The sequence below is a fragment of the Hyla sarda genome, chromosome 4 (genome assembly GCF_029499605.1).
Source record: "Hyla sarda isolate aHylSar1 chromosome 4, aHylSar1.hap1, whole genome shotgun sequence".
NCBI lineage: Eukaryota > Metazoa > Chordata > Amphibia > Anura > Hylidae > Hyla > Hyla sarda.
This window is the reverse complement of record NC_079192.1, coordinates 188,758,805-188,780,474: the sequence shown is the minus strand read 5'-3', so window position 1 is coordinate 188,780,474 and position 21,670 is coordinate 188,758,805. Positions and strand designations below refer to the sequence as shown.

At 43.1% G+C, this 21,670-nt stretch overlaps 1 protein-coding gene across 5 annotated transcripts in view; it reads right to left on the bottom strand.

The window, feature by feature from the left end:
* Positions 1 to 3,722: 3,722 nt before the first annotated feature.
* The window catches only part of PRRT4 (proline rich transmembrane protein 4), a 160,450-nt gene continuing 142,502 nt past the window's right edge, over positions 3,723 to 21,670 (bottom strand). For all 5 annotated transcript variants that reach the window (XM_056573094.1, XM_056573092.1, XM_056573095.1 and 2 more), the window contains one exon: positions 3,723 to 6,860. In XM_056573094.1, coding sequence (XP_056429069.1) covers positions 4,936 to 6,860 — 1,925 coding nt within the window. In that variant the 3' untranslated portion in view covers positions 3,723 to 4,935. The remainder of the gene's footprint in view (positions 6,861 to 21,670) is intronic.

The window sequence follows — 21,670 nt, the reverse complement described above, 5'->3', positions numbered from 1 at the left end:
CTGTCTTGGCTTTTGTTAAAGAAGAATTTTTATTTTTTTATACTTACAATAGCGGACCCTCTTCCCTCTTTATGAAGCGGCACAGGGGGAAAAAGGGGGAATGAAACGGCACAGGGGGTGGTAAAGAGGGGGTGATGAATTTGTACAGAGGGTAAAAAAGGGGGAATAAAATAGCACAGGGGAGATCAAGAGGAAATTATGTGGCACAGGGGGTAATAAAGGAACTGATGATTTGGCACAGGGGAAATAAAGTGGCACGGGGGGGGGGGGGGAATCAGGGGAGGAGAGGGGTGAACGATGCGGCCGGCGGAAGTACAGAAGCTGGAGGCCATTGTTTAAACAGCGGTCTTCTGTGCTGGGGCTTCTGCAGGGGGGGTGCAGCGGATGCCTGGGCCCCTTACTGGGGTATTGGCTGTACCCCCTGACGGCAGCCCTGTGTACAAGGTAGGGCCAGCACATAAGCATGATTGTCCCCTATTGGGAGTGTTTTATCCCTTCATATGTGTCCACGACCAATATTGGGAGTGTCCCCTATTCGGAGGGTTCAAATACATTGTCTTATGGGACTCTGCCGGGGAATAAAAAATTGTCACCTATTGGGAGGTGTCCACTAAGGGAAATTTTACTGTATATTAAGGCTAAGTTTCCACTTGGTTTTTTTTCTGGCAGTTTTTGGAATACCGCCACTGCAGTTTTTAATCCAAAGCCAGAAATGTACTCAAAAGGAATAGGACATATAAAGGAAGGACTTACACTTCTCCTCCCTTATGGATCCACTTCTGACTTTGGTTCAAAAACTGCAGTGGCAGTATTCCAAAAAACCAAGTGGAAACTTAGCCTCAGTCTTATGAGACTTGGCGGGGAATAAAAAACTGTCCGTTATTGGGAGGTGTCCACTAAGGGAGATTTTACTGTAATTACTGTACTGTAATTCACCTTCCTCTCTCCCTGTAGCATCCTAATTCAGGGTGCCCCATCTTTGGCCGGTTACATTGCTTTCCCCAAAGCTGCAGATTGTAGTGTCTACAGCCGGGAGAACTGACAGTTCCACAGTTCACATGCCAATCACTGGCTGAGGCGGGACACTGCTTCGGGCAGTAACTGGGTGAGCAACGCTGTGACTGTCATGTCTACAGCTTTGGCCGGCTCTGGGAAGCAGACTGTCAACTTGAGACGAGGTGCCCTGATACCGAAAGGACATCCAGTAATAGCCCTAAAGGTCAGTTCACACGGGCAGATTATGTGCAGATTTTGCAACCATTGACTTCAGTGGATCCATTAAAGTGTACCTGTCATTAGAAAAAACTTTTCATATAATGTAATATACATTGGTTAAAAAATTTGTATATTTTGGGGTGAAAAAATAATTCCCCTGTAGCTATTGCTTTTTTGTCTCTGTGCAGAGCCAAATTACAGGAAGTGAGCGCAGGACAAGCAGGATTCTGTGCAGGCTCCTGGCTTGTCAATCATCCTGCTGTGTAAGCCAGGGGCATGTTACAGAGCCTCACTGCACAGAGCCCTGCTTGTTGATTGACGTATGCCTTTTTTCAACCATACTAACTATGTAACTATGTAACTGCACAGAGCCTTGCTTGTCCTTAGTGTGCAGAACCCTGCTTGTCCTCAGTGCGCAGAGCCCTGCTTGTCCTCACTGCGCAGAGCCCTGCTTGTCCTCACTGCACAGAGCCCTGCTTGTCCTCAGTGTACAGAGCCCTGTTTGTCCTCACTGCACAGAGCCCTGCTTGTCCTCAGTGTACAGAGCCCTGCTTGTCCTCAGTGTACAGAGCCCTGCTTGTCCTCAGTGCACAGAGCCCTGCTTGTCCTCAGTGCACAGAGCCCTGCTTGTCCTCAGTGTACAGAGCCCTGCTTGTCCTCACTGCACAGAACCCTGCTTGTCTTCAGTGCACAAAGCCCTGCTTGTCCTCAGTGCACAAAGCCCTGCTTGTCCTCAGTGTACAGAGCCCTGCTTGTCCTCAGTGTACAGAGCCCTGCTTGTCCTCAGTGTACAGAGCCCTGCTTGTCCTCACTGCACAGAGCCCCGCTTGTCCTCAGTGCAGAGAGCCCCGCTTGTCCTCAGTGCAGAGAGCCCCGCTTGTCCTCAGTGCACAGAGCCCCGCTTGTCCTCAGTGCACAGAGCCCCGCTTGTCCTTAGTGTACAGAGCCCCGCTTGTCCTCAGTGTACAGAGCCCTGCTTGTCCTCACTGCACAGAGCCCCGCTTGTCCTCAGTGCAGAGAGCCCGCTTGTCCACAGTGCAGAGAGCCCCGCTTGTCCTCAGTGCACAGAGCCCCGCTTGTCCTTAGTGTACAGAGCCCCGCTTGTCCTCAGTGTACAGAGCCCTGCTTGTCCTCAGTGTACAGAGCCCTTCTTGTCCTCACTGCACAGAGCCACGCTTGTCCTCAGTGCACAGAGCCCCGCTTGTCCTTAGTGTACAGAGCCCCGCTTGTCCTCAGTGTACAGAGCCCTGCTTGTCCTCAGTGTACAGAGCCCTTCTTGTCCTCACTGCACAGAGCCACGCTTGTCCTCAGTGCAGAGAGCCCCGCTTGTCTTCAGTGTACAGAGCCCTGCTTGTCCTCAGTGCACAGGGTCCATACAAAATCTGCCCGTGTAAACAGGCCATAAGGGTATGTTCAGACATTCGTATTATGCTGCGGATTTTCTGTGGATAATTTTCCTACCCATTGAAGTCAATGGAAAGTTATGTGAACCTACCTGCAGAACGTGGTGTCCATTAAACCCTGTTATGCTTGGTCTAGCTGCTACATCCAGGTTGGGAATATATAGCTGTCTGCACATGTGCCAGGTTTTCTTTATTAATTTATATGGGAATTAAAGGAGTTATCCAGAGATAGAAACACAGATTTAATTTCTTTCAAAAACAGCACCACCCCTGTCGTCAGATTGTGTGTGGTATTGATCCCCTTACTTGCGCAATACAGCTACAAGAAAGAAGATCTATACCTTTGCAACTACTGATTGGATTGCTGTAAGTGAAGTGAAGTGTTTTTAAAGCTGTTTACCCACACTAACACACAGTATATTGGGTTTAGTGCGGGTAAACAGGCTGTCAGTTTCTCTTAAAAAGGGTATTCCTCTTCTAGACATCTTATCCCCTATCCCAAGGATAGGGGATAAGATGTCTGATCGCGGGGTTCCCGCTGCTGGGGCCCCCTGCGATCTCATGCAGCACCTGACTTCTAAAGAAGTGCTGGGTTCCGGTGGCAGTGGTTGTGACTTCACAGCCACACCAGCTTGTGACGTCACGCCATGCCCCTCCATTCATGTCTATGGGAGGGGAGTGTGAGGGCCGACACGCCCCCCTCCCATAGACATGAATTGAGAGGACGTGGTGTAACGTCACAAGAGGTGTGGCCATATTGTCATGATCACTGCCTCCGTCTCCAAGCGTTCTGAACAAAATGTTCAGAACACTGGAGCACGAGAGTGCCCCTTTAAGACCTTTTTTCATGCAATATGGTTTTAGAAGTTTTTTTTAAGCAAAAAAATCATAATCCAATCCAAAAAGATCAAATGTATTAGGGTATATTTAAAAATATACTGTCCCAGGACTTGTAGAAATACATGTGCTTGTTGCCAATCATATCCTATGGCTTTCCTGAACAGATGATTACTCACCTTGGTTACTCACTTTCCATTCATTTAAGAATGCGATTGGTAAACTCTGAAAAGAACAGTCATAGTAGGATATACAATCTTATGCAGCAAGGGTATTATAGTTTTATTTTTTTAAAGGATTTTTTTTCTAAAAAAATTAGGATTTACATAATTTATGTTGATTTCCAACTTTAAATCACAAAAATAATAGTACATACATTTTCTATCTATTATTTCCACATTTGTCAATCTAAAAGACCATCACAATTATATTTAGGTCAGTATTTTACATAAGGCTTTGTAAAGCAGGCGTGGGTCCTAAACACAGCAAAGGTGTAACCTTACTTTTATATCTTTATTGTGTTTAGTTGGGTTCACAAATCGTATTTGTAGAGTGGAACAGACAGAGAGAAAATCTAAAATGGAAAGATTCACATGTTTTTCTGTGCTTTGGACCCACTATTGGTTTTGGCTAAAATACTGACCCAAATACTGCATGTCATAACAACCTTTAGGTTTCCAAAATACTGGCCTCACCTGTGCGAATGAGGCTATAATATACATTTAAATCTTTATTTATATCTCTATTATATTAAACATATATCAAGTCCCAGTAAAAAAAAAAATTATCAAGTGCAAGCGATATTTACAAAGATGGGGTGCGGACATATGGTTATTGGTGCGAATATTATATATTTCTGTGCATCTCCCAAAAAACATTTATTTAGATATAAAACAAAGGCGCAATAAAGCAGTGAAACAGACCTCTGTATTACATGTTCCAGAAGTATGACAGGTGTCCATGAGGTGAGCTTGTTTTAGTACAGATGTGTCAGAGCACATTGAACCTAGTACCATAGCACTGTTTACCTTCTGCAATATTGATCTGGTCTGGCCAATTGCTATTGGGTGGTGTTTTGTGTGTTAAACCTTTGCTCACAATAAAAAATTGCCCAACACTTCAGACCATCAATAAGAACATGCAAATTTGTCAGCCAAACCCCAATATAAAGCAGATAGAAAGTTGTGCAACTGTATCCAAAGTTCCAAAATCAGGGGTTATCAATAAAACTCTATTAGTTGTCTTATTGTTAGTTTAAAAAAAAGAGTCTTTTCTTTTAAAGATGGTAAATTTTAATGATTAAATATATAAAATATGTAGCACGAAATCTAAATACATCTTTTCTTGATTCTTTAGAATCAAAAATACTCCCATATATAGATGTCTGTTTTGACGACAACCACATCTGCCCAGTATACGTGCATCATATGTGAGGTGTCTACTTGACTTATTGACTCAATACTGCATTTCTTAATTTGATTTACAAGTCAATGGTGTCACTGCAAACACTCAAAGCATCGATGGGTCCAAAAACATTTATCAAGTCATCTCTCAGGCTACATCCGGCCTGAGCTGTACTATCCAATGACTCTTGTGATGGTGGAGTCAATGCATGGTATTCTGCTTTTGATTTGCAACCTGGCTCCTGCGGTCCATCAAGATTACAAGTTGAAGGAGCAACATGTTCAGGACTGGAACACAGCACCAAGGATGATCCATCCAATGACATTTTGCACACAGAGCTGGCAGTGCTCTGCTCTCCCCTCCATGCCCCTGGAGAGGAGGAAGCTGGAGTGTCATGCCTAGTGCTTGGTATAGGCTGTATTAAGGGTAGTCCTGCTTCTATCTCCATGCAAGATGAAGTTCGATATAGTCCCCTATCTGCAGCTTTTTCTTTAAAGACACAGTCTTCCATTTGTGTGGAACTTTTTACTGTGAGAGACAAGCTACTTGACAAGGTAGTGCCATGAAAGAGACTCTTGGGTATCAAAGATTCACTGAAAAGTGCCTCATCAATGCTACGGCCGAGGTTGATTGGAGATGGGGGTCGAAAATCAACTGTTGAGTCACTGTCTATTTGTACACTGATATATGATGGTGTGTTGGAACCTTGGGGAATGCTTAAACCTGGAACCTCAAGGCTTTTGTTACTGTGGTAAATTAGGCTCAGATCCTCTCCATGACTTAGGCGTTTTTCCACTAGAGTGTAGAGGGGAAAGAATTCTGAGTCACTCCTTGCAATGGTGTCACAAACAAGTAGCTTTTCATGTTGTGAAGAAGCCCACTGATGATTGGTTTGTAAAATGGGCGCCTTCATTGTAACATGCCCAGGGGAAAGTCGAAATATCTGTGTCCAGCAATTGGTTCTTCCAATCTCATTGGCACAGAAAATAGGGTAGGCTCCTATAAGTGCAAGAGGTAAACAGATTCCAACTTCACAGAGACTTAAGCTTAACTGAAAGGCCCACCAAGGCCAAGGGCCAAAAACAATGGAGCCACCATAGCCCAATGCATACAGTACAGCATACAATTGTAAGCCAGCATTCAAAAGACCAAAACAGGCAGATAAAAGAACAACATGGGTTGCTCTGCACCAGTCTTTCAGATTTGCAAAAGGACATCCACTGATATACTCTGTAGGGGGAGCAGAACTTTTGAGGTCATAGATTTGGGTACTTTGCGTTCTTGCAATGTAACAAAAGATGAAGAAGGAGAAAGAAAGAACTACAGTTAATAAAACATAAAATCCTCTGGAAACCAGGAGAAGGAAAGGGAATTGCTGTAAAAGAACAACAACTACAACTGTTCCTCCTGCACATATAAAGTGAAGAAATGCTGCAGAAGCTACAAGGCAGAGCCGTGGAAAGCCAGGAGACGAGTGCTGAAGACGGCATCTTGAACACAGCAGGAGGAGTGAAATACTGAAGCTTGATGTCATACAGGGGAAAGCTAGGTCATGCAGAAGCAAAGCAGTGAAAGCCGGGAGGCGATCCTGGTGGCCATAGGCATCATAGAATAGGGAGAAGGCTCGACTGCTACCCAATGCTATCAACAGTAGATGTAAAAGTGAGAAATAAAAGCCGCCTGAGGGGCATCTAAACACAAGGCAGAAAATCGAAAGTAAAGCAAGTAAAGCAACTGTTCCATATAGCCCAACTGAGCCATATACTAGGGCTTCCCAAGCAACACCCCACTCAGCCACCGATGTATTCCAATCAGCATGCAGTGTAATAAAGAGGGGCGGAGAAGAAAGAAGTGGGGAAAGTCCATGGAGAGTAGGGTCTGCTTCATGGGGTGTTGGCCTCTGAGTCATGCTGAAATCACATTTCTCCGAACTTGACTGAGTGCAATCCCAAAAAGCTGGATCTGTTGGAGAGGTTGAGCCATGTGAAACAAAACCAGCATCTGCAAAACAAAAAGGAAGAGAATTGGTTACATATATATTTTGGAAATAACATTTTTATTTTCATCAATTTAACCTTTCATTTAATCCTACAAGGCTGAGCTAGGAGACCACTGATGCCTGGAATAAAGAACTCTATCATATAGGCCCCATTTGGTTATCATTGGGATAGTTATATAGTTTTCAATGGCAGAGTTTACTAATGAAATCCGTGGCTCCACATGTGCAGCTATTACTAGCAATGGAAATGCCCAGGTTAGGAGCCAACAATGTTCCGCCGTCTGCACTCATTCCTTGACTGTGGTACAGTGGTAATCCAGCTTTCCCACAGCATGTCTGTACAGTTAATATTTTAGACGATAATGATAAAGCATGGTCTGCATATCCATGGAAACTCATCACACTCAGAATTAGGACCCATAAGAGGCTATTCCGATCCTATTTCTGGAACTTATTGCAGAATACGATGATGTCCTATAAATACATTTCATTTCACATTTGTGTTCCAGATACTTCTGGTGCCTCCATCACAGCTCCAGCTCTCAATAAGATAAAGAGAGGGTAGTCTGGCTCTCAAGATAAATCCCCATTTTTCCTGAACAAACACAATTCCTAATGAAGACTTAAGGGAAAACCTCCTGGTTCAGTGCAGTTTGTACCAAACATTAAGACAGTCTCAGAGGGTCTTACTGACAATCCTCCTGCTCTGACACATTTTATATTAAAACTGCTGTGTTTATGTTCCAGAATACTGCTGAATTGTCTGCATTTCCCACCTGAACACACAGTTTTCTGCTAAGTGCTCTTTTTTGTCTTGCAATTCCAATACTATATAGCAGGCAAAATATGTATCAATGTGTCTTATTTTAGTCTCAGACAGATAGCAACCAATCACAGATCAGTTTTTATTTTACCAAAGCAATTGAGAAATCAAAAGCTGAGCTGTGATTGGTTCCTATCCATCTGAGACAAAAAATCTGATACATTTTTGTCTGGGCCCTGACTGATACATCGGGGCCAATGTTCCTTTTCCATAAAATCCCACATCAACTTGTTGGCACAATGAAATAAACAATGAGATATACAGGATTTACAGTTGAGTCAGAGTTTCGTGTTTGCGCCAAGATCATGACTCTTTGAAAGGCACCAACCCTGGGCATAAAGTCTCCAAATAAATTAAAGGGGTTATCTTGGGGAACTTTACTTTACTGTATACACTAAACCTTTCCACATTGTGGGTATGGTGACCCTGCAATGTAGAAATCTGTGTAAATGTATTTTTTAAATGTAGCAGCCCTCAACATGAGTGTCAGCGTACTACTCTGGTAATATTGCTGGACGATAGTGATCAGTAATACAAACACTGTATGCTTCATCCATCAAATGTATAGCACAGCACCCGACCTACAGAATGTAAAGGGAGTAGCTATGCATACCGTGTATGCATGGATACTCACATACATTTGTGCCCTGCTGTAAGGGGTTGATGCCAACCCATGTTAAATCAAAGCCGCAATCTCAAAAGTCACGATCTAGAAAGGGCATGTGTATATGACTGGAGGATGTGTAAATATAAAAATAAAAAAAACTATAGTCATTTACCTCGATCCCACTGTTGACGTGCCAATGCTCCTGGTCCCTGCATGTCACAGTTTCTTTATGGTTCCTGTGATGAGTTATCAACACAGGAATGGCCGCTAATCCAATCCCTGGCTGTAGTGGTGTCCCGTCTCAGTCTGCTATAACCTGAGGGTACAATTCTTGTGGAAACCATACCTCACAGGAACCCAGGGATCGGGAGTGTTGGAGTGGCAGCTGAGGGGGATCAGGGTGCATGAGTATTGCTTCTTCATGATTTTTACACCACTCCTCTCTATATATCATTTTTTTTATATCCTCGCGAAAAAACCCGTTAAGAGCTCTCCCTTACACCCTCCCCCTTTATATTTTATTCCTGTGTACCTTTTAAGCCCAGATCCCGCATAAGGAAAGATCTAAGCTGCAGTTTAGAAATGGCAGTGCAGATCACTATAAACCCACACAAAGCACTTAAAAGGTAGTTTTTAACTCATTTCTTCAATCCTGGATTGTAAAGAGAGGAAGAGTATGAAGGAAACACATACTCCTCTTCTGTTTTTCAGCTGTGACCTAACTGCATAATCTGGAATCATTTATGGTCCAGATTATGGATCAAGGACAATGCAGAATGGAATTGTTCTTAAGTCTCTTTTATTTGATGCCTTTTTAAAATTCTCCTCTATGCGCAGGAACACACGACAGGTCCAAAGCCAGTCCTATGATAACAACATATGGCCAGCTTGTCATACCTGTCTACACTGAAAATTAGTTTTACATCTGCCAATATTCTACTCCCTTATTATGTACAAGTGAAGAGACAAAAAAAACATAACAGATTGCAATGCTGTGATCTGTCTCCAGGAATACTCACTAGTACAATAGATCAACATGAAAAAAAAAGGAGTAATTTCATTTTCTTTCCAGTGAGACTGAGAAAATCTTGTTATCAAACATGGTGAACTCCAATTTCCTGACTTAGCAAAGCCTTGTCAATGTGGATAGTAACTGTAATAAAGTCAGTAAATGTGGTTATAACTTATATAAGCAATCAGCCGTACAACCATGTAAGTTATTTCTCCTGACATCACTATGCGCACTCTGCTCGGCGGGGCGTACATATGTTCTCATTATGAAGATGGGATCAAACTGCCGCCATTCTCTTCTGGAGGCATCCTGTCTGCTTTGCCAACAAATGATCAGGAATATTCTTTTACCTAAACATTCGCCATTGTGAGAAAGTTAGGACACCGCCATACACGTTAGTTTATCAGCCATTGCCACCTATAATGTTTGTCTACAGTGTATGAACAACTGGAAAATCCTGTTTATCAGATAATATTCCTGTATTTGTGACATGCTTGACTGATTCCTGGAGGATATACTCTTAGGACTGGTAACTCACCTGTAGATGGGGTAGTTGCAATGGAATTTCCACTTTTTAGGTGCTGTACAGGATTATTGCATATGTCTTCCGTGTACATACAGTTCAGTACAGTGATCCCTTAACTTACAATAATAATAATTTATTTATATAGCACCTACAGATTCCGCAGCGCTTACAATTATGGGGTACAAACAAAGACAAGTATCAGACAGAAAATTACACAATAACTATTCAAACAAGAGGTGTGGGGATATGTTGGGGATATGTTGGGGATATGTTGGGGATATGTTGGGGATATGTTGGGGATATGTTGGGGATATGTTGGGGATATGTTGAGGATATGTTTGGGATGTGTTGGGAATATGTTGGGGATATGTTGGGGATATGTTGGGGATATGTTGGGGATATGTTGAGGATATGTTGAGGATGTGTTGGGGATATGTTGGGGATGTGTCGGGGATATGTTGAGGATATGTTGGGGATATGTTGGGGATATGTTGGGGATGTGTTGGGGATATGTTGAGGATATGTTGGGGATATGTTGGGGATATGTTTGGGATGTGTTGGGAATATGTTGGGGATGTGTTGGGGATATGTTGAGGATGTGTTGGGGATATGTTGGGGATATGTTGGGGATATGTTGGGGATATGTTGGGGATATGTTGGGGATATGTTGGGGATATGTTGGGGATATGTTTGGGATATGTTGGGGATATGTTGGGGATATGTTGAGGATATGTTGAGGATGTGTTGGGGATATGTTGGGGATGTGTTGGGGATATGTTGAGGATATGTTGGGGATATGTTGGGGATATGTTGGGGATATGTTGGGGATGTGTTGGGGATATGTTGGGGATATGTTGGGGATATGTTGGGGATATGTTGAGGATATGTTGGGGATATGTTGGGGATATGTTGGGGATATGTTGGGGATATGTTGAGGATATGTTGAGGATATGTTGAGGATATGTTGAGGATATGTTGGGGATATGTTGGGGATATGTTGGGGATATGTTGAGGATATGTTGGGGATATGTTGAGGATATGTTGGGGATGTGTTGGGGATGTGTTGGGGATATGTTGGGGATATGTTGGGGATATGTTTGGGATGTGTTGGGAATATGTTGGGGATATGTTGAGGATGTGTTGGGGATATGTTGGGGATGTGTTGGGGATATGTTGAGGATATGTTGGGGATATGTTGGGGATATGTTGGGGATATGTTGAGGATATGTTGGGGATATGTTGGGGATATGTTGAGGATATGTTGGGGATATGTTGAGGATATGTTGGGGATATGTTGGGGATATGTTGAGGATATGTTGAGGATATGTTGGGGATATGTTGGGGATATGTTGGGGATATGTTGAGGATATGTTGGGGATATGTTGGGGATATGTTGGGGATATGTTGGGGATATATTGAGGATATGTTGGGGATATGTTGAGGATATGTTGAGGCCAATTAGAGACTGTTATAGGCCTGTCTGAAGAGATGTGTTTTCAGGCCACGTTTGAAACTATGGATGTTGTTGTTGAGTCTGAGGGATTGAGGGATAGCATTCCAGAGAACCGGTGCAGCACGAGTGAAGTCTTGGAGATGGGAGTGAGAAGTTCGGATTATAGAAGATGTTAGTGTGAGATCATTAGCAGATCGGAGAGAATGTGTAGGATGGTAGACAGAGATGAAAGAGGAGATGTAGGGAGGTGCAGCATTGTGGAGAGCTTTGTGTTACAATGGCCTCAACATACAATAGTTTCAACATACAATGGTCTTTTCTGGACCATTGTAAGTTGAAACCAGACTCAACATACAATGCTACAGACAGACCAGATCTGTGCAACATGTCAATGAACTGACCAATCAGAATGGGCATTCACTGGTAAAACCCCTGTATTACTGAAGTGTATGCACTGACTGGAGTCTGGTAGCACCCCCTACAGTACAGGGAGGTATTACATGTTCTGTACACTTTACCTGTACCTGGGTTACCTGCTCCTTTGGACACCAGGTGAGGGCGACTCCATGTTACTTTTTTAGGACATTGTGTGTACTGTACAGGACCCTGAAGAAGCTCCTGTCCTCTACATAGACCAGTGCTTCCCAAGCAGGGTGCCCCCAGCTGTTGCAAAACTACAACTCCCAGCATGCCCGGACAGCCTTTGGCTGTCCGGGCATGCTGGGAGTTGTAGTTTTGCAACAGCTGGAGGCTCCCTGCTTGGGAAACACTGACATAGACAGTGATTTCCAGCTCCCAGCAGATCTTTCTTACTTTTATATGTAAGGATTTGCTCTATCTATATTAGTTATCTACTTATTTTTCTTTAATTCTCACTTTTTCCTATTTTTGGATGACATTTTGATGCATTTTGAACCAATTACCAGGTTACTATAGAGTTATGGTCTCAACATACAATGGTTTCAACATACAATGGTCGTCCCAGAACCAATTAATATTGTTAAATTTAATGAAGCACTCTGTTTTTTTTAGTAGATTTGTTTAGCCTGTACCATGCACAATCGCCTATTGCCAGTCCATTTGTTTCATTCCGGCATAGCTGCATCTATGCATTTCATTACTGTAACTTAGTCATGTTATCAAGAGTCTGACCCAGAGTGCTTAAAGGGGTACTCCGCTGCTCAGCGTTTGGAGCAAAATGTTCCGAATGCTTAGAGCGGCGCCGGGAGCTTGTGATGTCACAGCTCCGCCCCTCATGTTGTCACTCCCCACCCCCTCGATGAAAGTCTATGGAAGGTGATGTGACGGTGGGGCTATGATGTCACGAGCTCCCGGCGCCGGCTCTAAGCGTTCGGAACATTTTGTTCCCAACGCTGAGCAGCTGAGTTTTTTCCCAACCAGGGTGCCTCCAGCTGTTGCCAAAGGCTGTCCGGGCATGCTGGGTGTTGTAGTTTTGCAACAGCTGGAGGCACCCTGGTTGGGAAACACTGTTCTATGGAATAAAGATACAAAGTCGTGGAGTGAAGAAGACAGCTTCATGCAAACTGCAAGATTGTAATGGTCATGCAGCAGTCTGTGTAGCCTTAAAACCTTTCAGGAAAGGTATGAAACATACTATTAACAATAATGATCCTCATTTTCCTATTGCAGAGTAACGACTATGCCAGACACAGCTTTCTATCATTACTTTGTACAGGCTAATAACTAAAGCATTTACTACTCTTTTGTCATTTTTCAGACCTGGCAATCCTCCAGTGACGTCATCCTACTATTATACAACGCCTTAAGGAAGTGTTGCCTGCGAATCAAGGGCCATATGTTTAATAAAGAGTGAATATTTCAGTGAGCTGCTTAGATTTATTTCTCACTTATCTCTCAATGACTACCCTGTAGTGTACCCTAGTTCATGGTGGAGACCCTCTATAGAAAACCCACCCTATGGCCTATCCTATTGTCTGCACCCCGTTGATCAGACATTGATGGCCTAGCCATCAAAATGTGTAACTGGAAAATCCCTTTAAAGTAAAGCCACTCAGAGTCATCTTAGGACACCTCGTATTCTGTATGTAGTTGGGAACCCCTTAAAGGGGTACTCCGGTGAACAAGATATTTATTTTTAATTAACTGGTGCCAGAAAGTTAAACAGATTTGTAACTCACTTCTATTAAAAAATCTTTACCCTTTCAGTACTTTTTAGCGGCTGTATGCTACAGAGGAAATGCTTTTCTTTTTAAATTTCTTTTTTGTCTTGTCCACAGTGCTCTCTGCTGACACCTCTGTCCGTGTGAGGAACTGTCCAGAGCAGCATAGGTTGCAGTGGGGATTTTCTCCTGCTCTGGACAGTTTCTGATACGGGCATCAGGTGGCAGCAGAGAGCACTGTGGCAAGACAAAAAAGAAATTCGAAAAAGAAAAGAATTTCCTCTGTAGCATACAGCTGCTAAAAAGTAGTGGAAGGGTAAAGATTTTTTAATAGAAGTAATTTACAAATCTGTTTAACTTTCTGGCACCAGTTGATTTAAAAAAAAAAAGTTTTCCACTGGAGTACCCCTTTAAGTTGATTTAGCTGTACTTTCTGGCACATAGATAACAAGAATGCCAATGTCATACCTGAATTTTTTGCTAAAACGTAAGTGAAGTTGTAGCCGAGATGTATGGTTTCTATCTATGCTTCACACTGCAGGTCTAAATATTAAAGGGGATATCTAGAATTAGAAAAATATTGCTGATTTCTTTGAAAAACAGCACCACACATGACCTCCTGTTGTTTGTGGTATTGCAGTTCAGTTTCATTTAAATTAATGGAGCCAAGTAGTATTACCACACACAATCTGAGGACAGTTGTAGGGCTCTTTTGGGGTACTCCTTTAAAGGGGTACTCCACTGGCCAGCGTACAGAAGTACATTTTCCGAACACTGTTTTCCCCGCGTCGGGGGGCAGCCACATCCTCGTGATATCATGGCCACACCCTCTTAATGCAAGTCTATGGAAGGGGGAATGACAGCCATCACGCCCCCTCCCATAGACTTGTATTGAGGGGACGTGGATGTGACGTCATGAGGGGGCAGGATCGACTCCCGCAGCTCGAAAACCGCATTAGGAACATTTACTTCTGAATGCTGGCCAGTGGAGTATCCCTTTAAACTATAGCAAATCCATGTCCAAACACCTGTTACCTATAATTCATGTTACCTTTGGCCGGTGTTACCTTTGGTGGGTAACATTCAAGTGCACAGTAAGGGGGGACCCCAAAGATACACTCTAAATCAAATGTTATAAATATCATAAATGTTTTGCTAGGTTTAATAGCTATTATTGTTTTGGGTGTGTGTGTTTTTGTATTTAGAGCATTGACTTGGCCTAAAATGAACATCTCATTTTGTGCTATTTTTATGCTGTCCGCATTGGCTTCATCATTTTCTTGTTGTGCGCTTTCAGAGGGGCTGGTTAGCAGTTGCACTTGCTCGTGCACTGAATTTATCACTTGAGCAAAAATTACTATTGCGCAAAAGTACTCCAGTGACCATAATAAATTCTGTGCAGCAAGTGGGAAAACCAGACACTTGTGCAACAAATGTCGCATTGCACAAAAATCTGCTCTAAGGATCAATTCCCCCCGAAGGAGCTAAATTGAATGTACAACAGTCATATTTTATCTTTCAGAAAATATTGCATAAGCTTTTTATTAGATTTGACCTTTAAACTTTTTTCTAGAGAAATACCAACCATTCATTTTCTATATAGTATAATGAGAGAGCCTTTATTAGTTATGGAAATATATACGAGGGCACCCTGCTGTTCTGTGCAACTGGCTGCATTGAGAAAGGAAAAAATAACCTTCATCTGATCAGACAGCCTGCTTCATTTCCAGGCCACCCAGACGGCTGATGGCAGCCGCGATAATCTGCAGTAAATGGTCATCTCATCCCTCAAATGGAGAAGAGATTCATCAGCCAGACGGAAGATGACAGCCTTGTCATGGGCTGAACATTAACATCACCTACTAACCTACTTCCCAAAACCTAGGCAATTCCCAGCGCCACTGCTCTGCGCCTACATATCACAGCTGGTGCCACTTTCATTGGTTACCACCTTCTCCTGACATAACTGGCAAAAGATATAAATGCATACAAAGAATCCAAAGAGGCATAATGGAGAGGGCATGTTGGGAAATAGGATGAATAGATGACTTAAATACACTTTCCTCAACATTAAAATTTCAACATAAAGAAGGAAAAGTTATGGAACTCACAGGATCAATAGACATGTTAGTGATATGCAAATTATGAAAAATGGAAATAAAGTATAGAAAAAAAAAACATGCAAAAATACACACAATTTAATGCCTTGGCTTTATCAATGACGTTACTAAAGGGATTATCCAGGTATAGAAAAACAGGGTTACTTTCTGTCAAAAAAAAAGCTCCCCATCTGTCTCCAGGTTGGATTTGGTTCTGCAGCTCAATTCTATTGAAGAGAATGGAGCCAAGTTGTAAAACCACACCCAACCTGGAGACAGACATGGAGCTGTTTTTGAAGGAAATTAGCTGTGTTTTTCTATTCCTGGATAACCCCTTTAATGGTTGTTCTGACACGCTGAATGCAATTAGGCATGCAAATCATCATTTTGCATTTGCTGACCAATGACATCCCACATGTGCTGGATGGGAGACAGGTCCGGCATTGCTGCACACCATGTATACAATGTAATGCCAAGCTGTAAGTTTATCTAGATTGAAGACTAGAGGGTCTGGCTAACGTATGTTATGCCATCCCTTACCATAACCCCAGGGGTAGGACCAGTGTAATGTACCCTCCATATCATTGAAACTGTAATACCAATGACAAGCCACAAGGTTATGTGCAGAGCAAATGGCAATGGAGGCCGGAATGGAGGCCTATTATCTTCAGTCATGAGTCCTGCTTTTGTCTAGTGGTACAACCATTTCTCCGAAGTGTCCTACGAACCATTTTTCAACACAACCCAGGCTGCATTTTTTTTTAAGAGCCAAGACAAGTGCTCTCTATCACCCAAAGTGCAAGAAAAAGTGCAAACATGTCACACCAAGAAACGTGCACAAAGGATGCGGTCGATCGCTAAGCCCTTCTCCAACAGGAGAGAGGCCCCCCAACAAACCTACCCTTCACCTCCGGGCCAAAAGGCACCTGCAAGGATCCAGGTTCGATGCCCCTTTTCGCCGAAGCTACTAAGGGGCCAAAAATGCACCTTGCTTCAACCTAGGCATTAACCAGGGTATCAGCCATGGAGCCGTATACTGATGGCATCTCGACCGAAGCCAAGATGCCCAGGGGTTGCAGGGAGGTGAGGAACCTGATGGCCACACACACCTCCCCTAGACCGCCAGGAAGGACACCCAGAAGGGCTACCACATCCTGACAAATCCTGTGTACAAACAAAACACGTAAAGTGGCACAGTGACATACAAAAAAAATTAATAAGTGAATGAGTGCAGATATACTGCCCGGTCATCCGGCCAGATCTATAAAAATTTCCCTGATCCTAGCCAGAAGGCTGGGATACCAAGGGTGAGTGCCAAAGGTGAAGAGTATATGGTGCAGTGCGTTCACTCAGTGAGCTATCACACCCAGTGAGTTCCGGCCCCTCAGGGTCACCACTCCCCGAGGCACAAAAGTACCTCGGCTCTACACCTCCCAACCTCATGGCGAGACCCAGAGGAAACAGGTCACATCAGGGCAGCCATTGAGCTGGTGTTGTGGCACCAGCCCCGGAACACCCAATATCTAGGCACCATATTATAGTTAGCAGCTGGTGGTTCAGTTGCAAATGTAGGTTCAGAATTAATTAAAAATGGGATTAAGATATTATATGTAGATTCTGCAACTCAGAAAAGTGCCCATGTGATCTAGCTTTACATGCTCACTAGGTCAGTTTTATCCCATAGAAACATTAAATATTCTGTTCTTCAGATTGGACATGGGGAGATTGAGGTTTATGAGTAACCATACAACACCCAGCAAGTTACGTGCGCTGGTCCATTTCTAATCAATAGGACTTATGCTAGTTGGGCATCATGCGGTTTCCTCAGCATGGACCTGTGTCTTTCCACGCCCGAATCTAAAGAATAGATGGAAGGTTGGCATTACAGGTACATTTCTATTGTTTCTATGGGATAAAGCTGACCCATTGAGCTTGTAAAAAGTTTTTGGCTGTATGTATGATGCGTATGTATGTATGTATGAATAATTTATGTGTATGAAAAATGTATGTATGATGTGTGTATGTATATATTATTTATGAATGATGTGTGTTTGAAAAATTTATGTATGTATGAATGAATGATATGTGTGTATGATAGATGTATGTATGAATGAATGAATGGTGTGTGTATGAAAAATGTATGTATGATGTGTGTATGTATGTATTATGTATGTATGTAGTATGTGTGTGAATGTATTATGTATGTATGTATGCTGTGTGTGTATGATAGATGTATGTATGGTGTGTATGTATGTATTATGTATGTATGTAGTATGTGTGTGAATGTATGTATTATGTATGTATGTATGCTGTGTGTGTGTATGATAGATGTATGTATGAATGAATGAATGAATGGTGTGTGTATGAAAAATGTATGTATGATGTGTGTATGTATGTATTATGTATGTATGTATGCTGTGTGTGTATGATAGATGTATGTATGGTGTGTATGTATGTATTATGTATGTTAAATGTATGTATGATGTGTGTATGTTTGTATTATATATGTATGTATTATGTATGTATGTATGAATGAATGTTTTGTGTTTATGATAGATGTTTGTATGAATGTATGAATTATGTATATATGTATGTATGAATGATGTGTGTGTATGAAAAATTTATGTATGAATGATGTGTGTATGTATGTATCTATTATGTCTGGGTCTGGAGGAGGAGGATAGTGGAGAACAGGGTTCTAGAGGAGAAGGATGAAGGAGGACAGAGGGGTCTGGAGGAGGAGAATGAAGGAGGACAGAGGGGTCTGGAGGATGAAGGAGGACAGAGGGGTCTGGAGGAGGACGATGGAGGAGGACAGAGGGGTCTGGAGGAGGACAGAAGGGTCTGGAGGAGGAGGATGGAGGAATACAGGTGTCTGCGGAAGGAGAACAGAGGAGAACAGAGAGGTATGGAAAAGGAGGATGGAGGAGAACAGAGGGGTCTGGAGGAGGTGGATGGAGGAGAACAGAGGGGTCTGGAGGAGGACAGTGCAGGGGTGGGATTCATCCGAATTGAAAAGAAACAATGTGTGGCAGTGTTCATATTAAGGGTATAGTGTGTAGTAGTATAACTATTACAGGTACAGTGTGTGGCAGTATTATTATTACGGGTACAATATGTGTCAGGATTTTATTCAGGGGGCACAGTGTTTGGCAGTGTTATATGAATTATTTTCACCATATAGTGAGGAGCCAACGATGTCCTGGCATCACGCTCCACAGAGGGAAGATGTAGCTGTAAGATGTCACTCAGGTCATTGATACCATTGTGTATTCTCTTGACTGTCCCATTACCACTGTAGTCACTTGTAAATTCTGTAGGGATGATTAATTAAACCGTACCCAATCTGTTGCTCTATAGCTGTTGCAAAACTACAACTCCCATAATGTCTGAGGCTTTCCAGGCATGATGGGAATTGTAGCTTTTCCACAGCTGGAGAGGAACTTGAAATAAGGGAATCGGTCAGGTTCCCAGTAGTTGGCCCCCACAAAAAAAAAAAAAAAAAGTAAAGGGCTGCTTCTTCTGAAATACCTGGGCCTATTTTGGTCCCAGTCTGGCCCTACACCAATCCCAAGAACAGGCCAGCTGACCTCATCCAACCTGGTTGCGGTAGCCAGAGGTTGCTGAGATTATGAAAACAGATCTAATCTATTCTTCCCTCTTTCCCATAGACGTAAATGGGAATTATGGAAATAGCGTAGCTTAAAGGGGTACTCCGGCGCTTAGACATCTTATCCCCTATCCAAAGGATAGGGGATAAGATGCCTGATCGCGGGGGTCCCACCACTGGGGACCCCCGTGATCTTGCATGCAGCACCCCAGTTAAAATCAGTCCCCGAAGCATGTTCGCTCCGGGTCTGATTACTGACGACCACGGGGCAGGCGGCGTGTGACGTTACGCCTCCGCCCCCGTGTGACGTCACACTCCGCCCCTCAATGCAAGGAAAGGGGAGGGGGCGTGACATCCTTTGGATAGGGGATAAGATGTCTAAGCGCCGGAGTACCCCTTTAAGGTGCTATGCCTTCAGTATCTGCCATTATTGGCAAGGGTAAAAGTAAGCCAAACGCTTCTTTAAGAGACTATGGGATACTATGGGATGGAAAACAAAGGAAAACTAAACTAAATTATTATATTGTAAACAGTATATTGGAATTGGTACCACTCAGCATACCTAGCTATGCAACATCTACATGCATTTCTTTTTCATTTTGCACTGTGAGAACACAGCCATATATCATCACAATGTTTCACTTTATATGATGTAATGGTCACTCACACAAGTGCATTCAATCCTAACATCGGCCTGGAGAGTGGAACCGGTGTGTTCCTGTATATTTGCTTTTAAACTGTTGTGTAATATAGTTTTTTTTATGCTTTGCTAAAGATCGTATGGTTGAACACCCTTCCCTGTCATCTATGGACTGAGATTACATTTCTAAGTTTCTTTTTGCTTGTTCCCTTATTGAGTTAAGAATAGTCATAGACAAGGCAACACTGTTGAACAGTATACCATAAAAACGATCATAACAACTAGACGTACACAGTACGGAATTTCCGAGTAGAGTTCCACTCTGGAATGCCTTTACATGAATCTAACAGTAGTGTGAATAGGTTTTCCGTTGACACGTTTACACTACGGATATTCCTCTTTGGAAAATATTGACATGAAAATTCAGGATTGCAGACCAGCCAAAAGAATGTAAATGTTCTTTCTTTTGGTAGACATCCGCACAAACTGCATTGCCGTCAATGGTGATGGTGCAGTTCCGCACGGTTCTAGCATCGATGGATTTCAGAGGCTGCTGCGCTCGGAGAACCAGATATTTCTTAGTGTAAATACACTGCTCAAGCAAATAAAGGAAACACTTAAACAACACAATGTAACTCCAAGTCAATTACACTTCTGTGAAATCCCACTGTCCACTCAGGAAGCAACACTGATTGACAATCAATTTCACATGCTGTTGTGCAAATGGAACAGACAACAGGTGGAAATTATAGGCAATTAGCAAGACACCCCCAATAAAGGAGTGATTCTGCAGGTGGTGACCACAGATCACTTCTCAGTTCCTTTGCTTCCTGGCTGATGTTTTGGTCACTTTTGAATGCTGGCGGTGCTTTCACTCTAGTGGTAGCATGAGACAGAGTCTACAACCCACACAAGTGGCTCAGGTAGTGCAGCTCATCCAAGATGGCACATCAATGTGAGCTCTGGCAAGAAGGTTTGCTGTGTCTGTCAGCATAGTGTCCAGAGCATGGAGGCGCTACCAGGAGACAGGCCAGTACATCAGAAGACATGGAGGAGGCCGTAGGAGGGCAATAACCCAGCAGCATGACCGCTACCTCTGCCTTTGTGCAAGGAGGAGCAGGAGGAGCACTGCCAGAGCCCTGCAAAATGACCTTCAGCATACCACAAATGTGCATGTGTCCACTCAAACGGTCAGAAATAGACTTCATGAGGGTGGTATGAGGGCCCGACGTCCACAGGTGGGGGTTGTGCTTACAGCCAAACACCGTGCAGGACGTTTGGCATTTCCCAGAGAACACCAAGATTGGCAAATTCGCCACTGGCACCCTGTGCTCTTCACAGATGAAAGCAGGTTCACACTGAGAACATGTGACAGAGGTGACATAGTCTGGAGACGCTGTGGAAAACATTCTGCTGCCTACAACATCCTTCAGCATGACCGGTTTGGCAGTGGGTCAGTAATAGTGTAGGGTGGCAACATCTTTGGGGCCGCACAGCCCTCCATGTGCTTTCCAGAGGTAGCCTGACTGCCATTAGGTACCAAGATGAGATCCTCAGACCCCTTGTGAGACCATATGCTGGTGCGGTTGGCCCTGGGATCCTCCTAATGTGGAGGCCACACACACTACTGAGCCTCATTTTGATTTGTTTTAAGGACATTACATCAAAGTTGGATCAGCCTGTAGTGTGGTTTTCCACTTTGATTTTGAGTGTGACTCCATATCCAGACCTCCATGGGTTGATAAATTTGATTTCCATTGATAATCTTTATGTGATTTTGTTGTCAGCTCATTCAACTATGTAAAAGACGAAAGTATTTCTTACGATTTGTTCATTCATTCAGATCTAGGATGTGTTATCTTTGTGTTCCCTTTATTTTTTGGAGCAGTGAAACACCTCTC